General features: G+C 33.3%; 1 protein-coding gene across 1 annotated transcript in view; it reads right to left on the bottom strand.

Moving 5' to 3' along the window:
- Nucleotides 1–542: 542 nt before the first annotated feature.
- Nucleotides 543–12,442, bottom strand: part of LOC142334542 (vacuolar protein sorting-associated protein 26A-like) — a 37,354-nt gene continuing 25,454 nt past the window's right edge. The window contains exon 4 of the mRNA XM_075382661.1: nucleotides 543–1,261. Coding sequence (XP_075238776.1) covers nucleotides 730–1,261 — 532 coding nt within the window. The 3' untranslated portion in view covers nucleotides 543–729. The remainder of the gene's footprint in view (nucleotides 1,262–12,442) is intronic.

The raw sequence follows: 12,442 nt of genomic DNA, 5'->3' as shown, positions 1-12,442 counted from the left end.
TCTTCGAGTCGTAAAAAAGACAGCGCCCCAATACAATTCAAATTCTTTGAATTGTAATAGCAGCGCTATAATAGCCACTCGCTTTTGTAAAAAAAATACGAGCGCAATAATAGCCGGCTGAGAAGATGAGGGCGGCTATTAACAATGTTACCAAAAGAGGTCGATGTTATGATCTTTTTTAACCAATTTTCCCACCTAGTAGGGAATCACCTCACCCGACTTCCAAGCGAAAACCCCTCAGTCAAAGCACACCGCCGAACAGTCGCGAACTCTTTTTTCGCTTCCGTTTCGGCTGAAAACAATAATGTAGTAGCCCAATGTATTTTATGATTTCAGTTTGCTAAGCTTGGCTTGTGCATGAAACAAACTCCTAATGTCTAATCTGTTGCGGAAAATCATGTTATCTCCCATAGGCCTCTGAGGTCTGGGCAAATTCACTTTCGTCTTTAGCTTGCCTGATTTATTTTGTATAACCCTTTCCCAAACATCAGCTTCGAATATAACTTTTAAGCATGTGCTCTCATCTCACTATTTGCAAAAGCTTTAAAATAATTTGTTAATTTGTGATGCGATTAATCTAATTGAAATTTGGATGCAAGTACGTTTACGAAGACAGTAGTTTTTACACAAATAGAAAATACTAAATAAATAGAACTCACTTCAATCAAGGATCGGATTTAGCAGCTCATTTCAATAATCAATGTCAAATTGTAATTGCAACAACACATTTTAAGCACGAGAAGCATTTTCTTCTTTATCACTACTAATTGGCATTTCTCTCTCTGGCAGTTGACCTTGAGACATCTTGCCATCGATAGAAGGACTGGTTAACTGATCACAGCCATTAGTAGAAGTATGTACAGATTTATCACTCATTTCCTCGAACTTAGAGCTGGCTAAAGTCTCCTGTGGTTGTCCATTGGTTTCATTAGTGGGGTAAGTTGCAACTTTGACGGCGTTTGATGTCCTTTGCACTTCAGGTGTCCGCTCATTCAAACTCCTCGTTGCATTGGCCACAGCAAAGTCTCTGCTTGAACTGGATGCCGATATGGACCCCCCGTGAATATTTACAGCAGAGATAGTAGTGCTAGGGCCAGATGGAAATTCGGCGGCAGCTGATGACAATGATTGAGTGGAGCTCGAATCGGGAGCTCCTCGCAACTTACGGTAAAATTTGTCGTATTTCCTCCAAAGAAGAATCTCTTTTGTTTTGTAGTATCGCCGGTCATCTTCATCAACTAACACCAAGTTGAGAAAGTAGCTGCAAAAAAATCAACTCATCAGAGTAATCAAACAGAGAACGGAACCAGAACAAAATTGGCAATTTAAAATTTGTGCCACCACAAAACTATCAACAACGGAAATACTGCCATCATTACGTGGAAAATGTCCGGTTTCTAGAGTAAATTCACACGAGTTTGTCATTTTTTCCATGCTTAAAGAGCCACACTTTCCAAGCCGCCACTACTGACCGCGATAATCAACAACATGTCGTGATTCGACCGAAAATAAAAACTAATTGGTAATCAAATTCAGAAAAGTCCTCCCCAATGCTAATTTAGAGTTATGGACACAATTAGCAGTTGAGCAACTACCCATATCACTGCTTACAAGAACAATTCAGCCTATGAATTGAGTCTCAAGTAATTACAAATTTAATTCGAGCAACAAGTTTTCAAGCTAACCGAAAGCTGAGAATCGTGAAAATGGGTTATGTTTATCTATCACTACGAGTGACAAAAATCGTTCTTTTACGTCAATTATTGTATCGATTAAGGAACCTATTTTCATCGTGAATTAGCAACGTGTACTTTGGCCATGTATGACAGCATAAACTGAAAAAAAATATAGAAAACAAGAGAAATAGAGATGAGCTTTTTGAATTCACTACAACAAATCTCAAGTTGCGTGAAAAAGTCACTCGAGCAGCGAATCGAAGATTAGTCCAGAAGAAAACGCCCAAGCAAAAAATTTGAATACAAAACACGTCTACAATAACTGCTGACACACACGCACACACACACACACAATATAACTGAATTTGATACCTTGGGCCGGACTTCATTAGACGGTCGCGATAAAAGTTTGTGCTGTTGGAAGGGGTAATCGAAGAGATACAGGGAAAATCTGGCCTGCAAACAAAAACTTTGCAGACCTGGGGCTCAACGTCACCAAGCGGCCACAATGGAGGTTATGGAGTTTATTTATTAAAGTCCACTACAATGGCAAATTATTTAAAGACATATTAAATAACAACTATTTCGTGGATTTTGTCTTCTTAACTGACATCCACTGAGCTTAATTTCTTGATAGAATTTAGCAATTTAAAACAGAAAAATTTGATAAGTCAACGGCCAGACAATCAAAAACAACAAACTTAAATAAAATACAGTTGATCCCATATTAGACAAAAATTATCTCATCGCCCAGCATGTGAAACCGATCACAGCGGCAAAATATATCAGTCAGAAGAAAAAATTATCTATTTTTTAATTCACCGCTTCAAATTTAAGTTCACTTAAAAGACGGTTAAGATTTCTCACAAAAATCTTGAGGGTTAAATCTTAATTCAGTAAAAATCAAATCAAGTTTATATCTTCAACCAAACATTCAAGTTCACAGCAAAAATCCATTATTTTGACTTAAGTTTAGACTCATATGATCAAATATAACAGGCAGATTTCCGCAAAACAGTGCGTATCAGAAAACTTATTCTGATTTCAAACTCCCTGATTTTTCAGAAGTTAATATGTTGAGCAAGTAAATCATTTATGATCAAAAAGTGTATCATACGACTGCCCTAAGATTTATTAACAAAAAACGCTACTTGAGTTCTTTGCTAACCCCTAGGTCTTTGCATAAACACTAATAACCACAAGAAATAATTGTTATTTCTTTTCCAAAAAATACGCATGAACGATTGTATAGCAGAGTTGAAAAGGTAAGAAAAATGCTTATTTGGTTTGAGAAACCAAAAAAACCAAATTTTCAATAAAAAGGTACTTACTTTCAATAAAAAGTACTTAAAAATGATTTATTTATGCACATACAATGGGAAAACACAAGTTATAATTCAAAATCTATTAAATATCTCAATTTTGCAAAAAAGAACGTTTAAAAAGATATGGCAAAATTGGGGGGGCTCAACGTCACCAAGCGGCCACAATAGAGGTTATGGAGTTTATTTATTAAAGTCCACTACAATGGCAAATTATTTAAAGACATATTAAATAACAACTATTTCGTGGATTTTGTCTTCTTAACTGACATCCACTGAGCTTAATTTCTTGATAGAATTTAGCAATTTAAAACAGAAAAATTTGATAAGTCAACGGCCAGACAATCAAAAACAACAAACTTAAATAAAATACAGTTGATCCCATATTAGACAAAAATTATCTCATCGCCCAGCATGTGAAACCGATCACAGCGGCAAAATATATCAGTCAGAAGAAAAAATTATCTATTTTTTAATTCACCGCTTCAAATTTAAGTTCACTTAAAAGACGGTTAAGATTTCCCACAAAAATCTTGAGGGTTAAATCTTAATTCAGTAAAAATCAAATCAAGTTTATATCTTCAACCAAACATTCAAGTTCACAGCAAAAATCCATTATTTTGACTTAAGTTTAGACTCATATGATCAAATATAACAGGCAGATTTCCGCAAAACAGTGCGTATCAGAGAACTTATTCTGATTTCAAACTCCCTGATTTTTCAGAAGTTAATATGTTGAGCAAGTAAATCATTTATGATCAAAAAGTGTATCATACGACTGCCCTAAGATTTATTAACAAAAAACGCTACTTGAGTTCTTTGCTAACCCCTAGGTCTTTGCATAAACACTAATAACCACAAGAAATAATTGTTATTTCTTTTCCAAAAAATACGCATGAACGATTGTATAGCAGAGTTGAAAAGGTAAGAAAAATGCTTATTTGGTTTGAGAAACCAAAAAAACCAAATTTTCAATAAAAAGGTACTTACTTTCAATAAAAAGTACTTAAAAATGATTTATTTATGCACATACAATGGGAAAACACAAGTTATAATTCAAAATCTATTAAATATCTCAATTTTGCAAAAAAAAGAACGTTTAAAAAGATATGGCAAAATTTTTTAAATTTTTGTATATTATTAGAACAATAGCAACTATTGACAAGTTTTGAGAAACTGTAGTATCTGACCTGAACTTGTATCTGCTCTAACAAAATGTTGACCAAATTTTTGCTCTACGTTGTGAGTTTTGGTTTCGGTTTTGCTAATGAAGTTTAGTTTTAGACCTCTGCTTTTTTGGATTTTGAGATTACACCTCTACTTTTTTGGATTTTGAGGAAAACATTTAAGATCTGTGAAAGGTTAAACGATAAAATTGTTAAAAATTTTTTGAAGTTTTAGCAAAAGTGGTTTTTCGAATTTGTCGCAACTGTATTCAGATGGCTCTAGAAAAACTAGTTTTCGAGGACATGTGGAAAAAATATCTGACTTCTCCTAATGGTCCTTACATGAAATGCTGGAATAGTTGAGGCTTTAGAAAATTTTTAGTTTTTATCAAATGCTTCGAAAAAAAATTCGAAAAAAGAATTGATGACTTAAACTCAATAACGTGGCAAATAAGGTCTTCGCCCCACACCTTTTTACGACACTCAAACACAGAAACCACTTAATCCATTTAAATCGTTTTTTTCAACACTCGAAATATCGCAAAAATGCACAAACAACCGTATGATTGTCTGCAATGGAACAGATCTCTGCTTTAGGATCCTGACTTTTCGCAAATTGGCTAATAAAACCGAGTAAAAACTCAGGCATGAAAGCGGGTATTTCACATACAAAATGAAATACACCAACAAATCTGGGGAAAATTACAGCGGTTTAAGACCAAAAATTTAAGATCACTTCCGGACAGTAATGGTCAATACTTAACTCAAAAATACAGACTTTTCCAGTGGTCAAATAAAAAGAAAACTTTTGTAAACGAGTCTTGAATTTGCTGTTGGAAGGGGTAATCGAAGAGATACAGGGAAAATCTGGCCTGCAAACAAAAACTTTGCAGACCTGGGGCTCAACGTCACCAAGCGGCCACAATAGAGGTTATGGAGTTTATTTATTAAAGTCCACTACAATGGCAAATTATTTAAAGACATATTAAATAACAACTATTTCGTGGATTTTGTCTTCTTAACTGACATCCACTGAGCTTAATTTCTTGATAGAATTTAGCAATTTAAAACAGAAAGATTTGATAAGTCAACGGCCAGACAATCAAAAACAACAAACTTAAATAAAATACAGTTGATCCCATATTAGACAAAAATTATCTCATCGCCCAGCATGTGAAACCGATCACAGCGGCAAAATATATCAGTCAGAAGAAAAAATTATCTATTTTTTAATTCACCGCTTCAAATTTAAGTTCACTTAAAAGACGGTTAAGATTTCTCACAAAAATCTTGAGGGTTAAATCTTAATTCAGTAAAAATCAAATCAAGTTTATATCTTCAACCAAACATTCAAGTTCACAGCAAAAATCCATTATTTTGACTTAAGTTTAGACTCATATGATCAAATATAACAGGCAGATTTCCGCAAAATAGTGCGTATCAGAAAACTTATTCTGATTTCAAACTCCCTGATTTTTCAGAAGTTAATATGTTGAGCAAGTAAATCATTTATGATCAAAAAGTGTATCACACGACTGCCCTAAGATTTATTAACAAAAAACGCTACTTGAGTTCTTTGCTAACCTCTAGGTCCTTGCATAAACACTAATAACCACAAGAAATAATTGTTATTTCTTTTCCAAAAAATACGCATGAACGATTGTATAGCAGAGTTGAAAAGGTAAGAAAAATGCTTATTTGGTTTGAGAAACCAAAAAAACCCAATTTTCAATAAAAAGGTACTTACTTTCAATAAAAAGTACTTAAAAATGATTTATCTATGCACATACAATGGGAAAACACAAGTTATAATTCAAAATCTATTAAATATCTCAATTTTGCAAAAAAAAAGAACGTTTAAAAAGATATGCCAAAATTTTTTAAATTTTTGTATATTATTAGAACAATAGCAACCATTGACAAGTTTTGAGAAACTGTAGTATCTGACCTGAACTTGTATCTGCTCTAACAAAATGTTGACCAAATTTTGCTCTACGTTGTGAGTTTTGGTTTCGGTTTTGCTAATGAAGTTTAGTTTTAGACCTCTGCTTTTTTGGATTTTGAGATTACATCTCTACTTTTTTGGATTTTGAGGAAAACATTTAAGATCTGTGAAAGGTTAAACGATAAAATTGTTAAAAAAATTTTTGAAAAAGTTTTAGCAAAAGTGGTTTTTCGAATTTGTCGCAACTGTATTCAGCTGGCTCTAGAAAAACTAGTTTTCGAGGACATGTGGAAAAAATATCTGTCTTCTCCTAATGGTGCTTACATGAAATGCTGGAATAGTTGAGGCTTTAGAAAATCATTTTAGTTTTTATCAAATGCTTCGAAAAAAAATTCGAAAAAAGAATTGATGACTTAAGCTCAATAACGTGGCAAATAAGGTCTTCGCCCCACACCTTTTTACGACACTCAAACACAGAAACCACTTAATCCATTTAAATCGTTTTTTTCAACACTCGAAATATCGCAAAAATGCACAAACAACCGTATGATTGTCTGCAATGGAACAGATCTCTGCTTTAGGATCCTGACTTTTCGCAAATTGGCTAATAAAACCGAGTAAAAACTCAGGCATGAAAGCGGGTATTTCACATACAAAATGAAATACACCAACAAATCTGGGGAAAATAACAGCGGTTTAAGACCAAAAATTTAAGATCACTTCCGGACAGTAATGGTCAATACTTAACTCAAAAATACAGACTTTTCCAGTGGTCTAATAAAAAGAAAACTTTTGTAAACGAGTCTTGAATTTGCTGTTGGAAGGGGTAATCGAAGAGATACAGGGAAAATCTGGCCTGCAAACAAAAACTTTGCAGACCGGGGGCTCAACGTCACCAAGCGGCCACAATAGAGGTTATGGAGTTTATTTATTAAAGTCCACTACAATGGCAAATTATTTAAAGACATATTAAATAACAACTATTTCGTGGATTTTGTCTTCTTAACTGACATCCACTGAGCTTAATTTCTTGATAGAATTTAGCAATTTAAAACAGAAAAATTTGATAAGTCAACGGCCAGACAATCAAAAACAACAAACTTAAATAAAATACAGTTGATCCCATATTAGACAAAAATTATCTCATCGCCCAGCATGTGAAACCGATCACAGCGGCAAAATATATCAGTCAGAAGAAAAAATTATCTATTTTTTAATTCACCGCTTCAAATTTAAGTTCACTTAAAAGACGGTTAAGATTTCTCACAAAAATCTTGAGGGTTAAATCTTAATTCAGTAAAAATCAAATCAAGTTTATATCTTCAACCAAACATTCAAGCTCACAGCAAAAATCCATTATTTTGACTTAAGTTTAGACTCATATGATCAAATATAACAGGCAGATTTCCGCAAAATAGCGCGTATCAGAAAACTTATTCTGATTTCAAACTCCCTGATTTTTCAGAAGTTAATATGTTGAGCAAGTAAATCATTTATGATCAAAAAGTGTATCACACGACTGCCCTAAGATTTATTAACAAAAAACGCTACTTGAGTTCTTTGCTAACCTCTAGGTCTTTGCATAAACACTAATAACCACAAGAAATAATTATTTCTTTTCCAAAAAATACGCACGAACGATTGTATAGCAGAGTTGAAATGGTGAGAAAAATGCTTATTTGGTTTGAGAAACCAAAAAAAACCAAATTTTCAATAAAAAAGTACTTACATTCAATAGAAAGTACTTAAAAATGATTTATTTATGCACATACAATGGGAAAACACAAGTTTTAATTCAAAATCTATTAAATATCTCAATTTTGCAAAAGAAACGTTTAAAAAGACATGGCAAAAATTTTTAAATTTTTGTATATTATTAGAACAATAGCAACTATTGACAAGTTTTGAGAAACTGTAGTATCTGATCTGAACTTGTATCTGCTCTAACAAAATGTTGACCAAATTTTTGCTCTACGTTGTGAGTTTTGGTTTCGGTTTTGCTAATGAAGTTTAGTTTTAGACCTCTGCTTTTTTGAATTTTGAGATTACACCTCTACTTTTTTGGATTTTGAGGAAAACATTTAAGATCTGTGAAAGGATAAACGATAAAATTGTTAAAAAATTTTTTGAAGTTTTAGCAAAAGTGGTTTTTCGAATTTGTCGCAACTGTATTCAGCTGGCTCTAGAAAAACTAGTTTTCGAGGACATGTGGAAAAATTATCTGACTTCTCCTAATGGTCCTTACATGAAATGCTGGAATAGTTGAGGCCTTAGAAAATTATTTTAGTTTTTATCAAATGCTTCGAAAAAAAATTCGAAAAAAGAATTGATGACTTAAACTCAATAACGTGGCAAATAAGGTCTTCGCCCCACACCTTTTTACGACACTCAAACACAGAAACCACTTAATCCATTTAAATCGTTTTTTTCAACACTCGAAATATCGCAAAAATGCACAAACAACCGTATGATTGTCTGCAATGGAACAGATCTCTGCTTTAGGATCCTGACTTTTCGCAAATTGGCTAATAAAACCGAGTAAAAACTCAGGCATGAAAGCGGGTATTTCACATACAAAATGAAATACACCAAAAAATCTGGGGAAAATTACAGCGGTTTAAGACCAAAAATTTAAGATCACTTCCGGACAGTAATGGTCAATACTTAACTCAAAAATACAGACTTTTCCAGTGGTCAAATAAAACGAGTAAACGAGTCTTGAATTTTTGTAAACGAGTCTTGAATTTTTGTTCACAAAAGATGACACACATTCATTTTAATCTGAACTTGAAAAGTGATAAAATATTTGACATGATGCGCCCTGGGCTGCCATCTAAAAACAGAGTCATTTGAAAAAAAAATAGTTTTAAAGTTAGGATATGAACTAGCTATGATCTGATACCTAGAAATTCTTTCACTTCTTGTTCACTAGCCTCCATTGAAACCAGTCATTAATGAGATCAAGTGAAGAGACAAAACGAAACATACCCGACAGATTGCCGGAAAATAGCCGCCGTTGATTCCAATAAGCATGATTGGGATTGAAAGAATAGAAGATATTGACAAAAAAAGATTTTTGTACAAAAACATTTTTTAAGTCCGATTTATTTCGATGGCATTTCGTAGTTGAACATAACGTACTTCTGTTTCTTAGAGAGAGGCTACAGGGGCTACTATCAATACCAATAAGCAATAGAGATGGTAACTAAGACTTATAGTATCGACAATCAAATAGCGGGCATCTAAAATTGGGCTTTATGGGTTTATCCCGTTTCTACTTCTGACTTCAATTTTTATACTGACTCTGTTCATTTTGAATTGCTTTGCTGAGCAACTGATGTTCAAAATCACTTTTAGCAGAATGAGAGAAGAGAGAAACTAGCCTAGAGAAGTCAAAAAGATATCACGCAAAATGTTGAAAAAGCGGCAAAATGAGGTAAAGCGAAAGATTTTTTTATTCGACGAAGTATTAAAAAAATAGGAGCGCTATAATAGCCGGCTGAGAAGATGACGCGGAAAACTTAAATTCCCTAAAATTATAAAGGAGCCAGTGACAAGGATATATTAGTTTTCGACTCAAACCACAAATTAATTACGGCAACAAAACACCCAAGCGAAAAATTTGAATAAAAAACAAGTCTACAGAAACTGCTGACACACACAAAAGTACTGTATTTGATACTTTGGGCCGGACTTCATTAGACGGTCGCAATAAAAGTTTGTGCTGTTGGAAGGGGTAATCGAAGAGATACAGGGAAAATCTGGCCTGCAAACAAAAACTTTGCAGACCTGGGGCTCAACGTCACCAAGCGGCCACAATGGAGGTTATGGAGTTTATTTATTAAAGTCCACTACAATGGCAAATTATTTAAAGACATATTAAATAACAACTATTTCGTGGATTTTGTCTTCTTAACTGACATCCACTGAGCTTAATTTCTTGATAGAATTTAGCAATTTAAAACAGAAAAATTTGATAAGTCAACGGCCAGACAATCAAAAACAACAAACTTAAATAAAATACAGTTGATCCCATATTAGACAAAAATTATCTCATCGCCCAGCATGTGAAACCAATCACAGCGGCAAAATATATCTGTCAGAAGAAACTATCTATTTTTTAATTCACCGCTTCAAATTCAAGTTCACTTAAAAGACGGTTAAGATTTCTCACAAAAATCTTGAGGGTTCATATTTAATTCAGTAAAAATCAAATCAATTTCATATCTTCAACCAAATCTTCAAGTTCACAGCCAAATTCCATTATTTTGACTTAAGTTTAGTCTCATATGATCAAATATAACAGGCAGATTTCCGCAAAACAGTGCGTATCCAAAACTTATTCTGATTTCAAACTCTGCCGTGATTTTTCAGAAGTTGATATGTTGAGCAAATAAATCATTTACGATCAAAAAGTACCACACAATTGCCCTAAAGTGTATTAACAAAAAAGTCACTCATACAAACTCAGTTGCTGACTGATAAAAAGTCACCAAAAAAATTGCTACTTGAGGTCTTTGCGCGTCATCAAATGTTCGTAACAGAAGACAACAAAAAATAAAATAACATAGCTGGCAGATTGCCAGAAAATAGCCGCAATAGATTCGTAGATCGGCAGTCTAAAAAAAAACAGTAAAAAAGACAGACCAAAAAATTCGTCTTTTCATTGAAGGCTGATCTGTTATATTTTGATTAAAAATCTGTATGTTATTGCTGCCTCTATTAGCTGATCTCAAATAACCTTCATTTAGAGTGACACACACCCGTTTGACCTTATCTCTTTGAATTAAAGTAAATAAAAGTCAATTTCAAAGTCAGGAAGTCATTTTTGAGAGTGAGGTAAGTCAAGTGTGACCAAAAATTTAATCACGCGCATGAACAAAAAAACTCGCTCCACTAAGAGCGAAAAATGACGTCACACATGCAATTCAGTTGAAATTGCATGAACGAATGAACAAAAAGTGGCTGTGACGTCATATGGTCGTAACAAAAATCATGACGACGAAATAAAAAAAAACCAAGAGAAGGCCAATAATAGCCCCAGCTATCGCTGTGCGGCTATTAATAACAAATATTGTCTTTAGACAAATATCGTCTTTATCACTTCCTATCTATAAACAAAAACAAAAAATTTAGAACAAAAACCAAAAGACCTTAAACAAAACTAGGTTGCTGGGCTGCAGATTTAAACTTAAACTACAGACAGTAAACGAGAAGGCAAATAAAATTTTAGACACCTCGCATTCGCTTCGCAGCAAAAAAAATATTCAAGTCAGTCTACAGATAACAGTTTCTATCCAGAGCAACAGATTTATAGCAACAAGAATGCCACAGAAGCCACTGAAAGTTATAGCCGCGATAAAATGTATTGGATCTATAAACATTACAGCCTTAAAATCTAAGGATTTAGAAACTTGATAATTGCCCAAGTAATCACATCAATAAGAACCACTAAAAACCATCAGAAACAATTGTTAATTCTTCTCCAAAAAAGTACGCATGAACGAATGTATAGCAAAGTTGAAATGGTAAGAAAAAGGCTTATTTGGTTTGAGAAAACAAAAAAACCAAATTTTTAATTAAAAAAACACTTACTTTCAATAAAAAGTACTTAAAAATGATTTATTTATGCACATACAATGGGAAAACACAAGTTTTAATTCAAAATCTATTAAATATCTCAATTTTGCAAAAAAAGAACGTTTAAAAAGATATGGCAAAATTTTTTAAAATTTTGTATATTATTAGAACAATAGCAACTATTGACAAGTTTTGAGAAACTGTAGTATCTGACCTGAACTTGTATCTGCTCTAACAAAATGTTGACCAAATTTTTGCTCTACGTTGTGAGTTTTGGTTTCGGTTTTGCTAATGAAGTTTAGTTTTAGACCTCTGCTTTTTTGGATTTTGAGATTACACCTCTACTTTTTTGGATTTTGAGGAAAACATTTAAGATCTGTGAAAGATTAAACGATAAAATTGTTTAAAAAAATTTTGAAAAAGTTTTAGCAAAAGTGGTTTTTCGAATTTGTTGCAACCGTAATCAGCTGGCTCTAGAAAAATCCCTTAAACACCCTTTAAGAAAAGTATTTGACTAGTTTTCGAGGACATGTGCAAACAACATCTGTCTTCTCCTCATGGTGCCTACATGAAATGCGGGAATTGTTGAGGCTTTAGAAAATTATTCTAGTTTTTATCAAATGCTTCGAAAAGAAAATTTGGAAAAAGAATTGATGACTTAAACTCAATGGCGTCGCAAACAAGGTCTTCGCTCCACACATTTTTACAACACTGAAACACAGAAACCATTTATTCAATTTTAACCGTTTTTTC

The sequence above is a fragment of the Convolutriloba macropyga genome, chromosome 2, assembly GCF_964194025.1.
Source record: "Convolutriloba macropyga chromosome 2, txConMacr16.3, whole genome shotgun sequence".
Lineage (NCBI taxonomy): Eukaryota > Metazoa > Xenacoelomorpha > Acoela > Convolutidae > Convolutriloba > Convolutriloba macropyga.
Note: the sequence above shows the minus strand (reverse complement) of the source record. Positions and strands in the feature narration are given on the sequence as shown.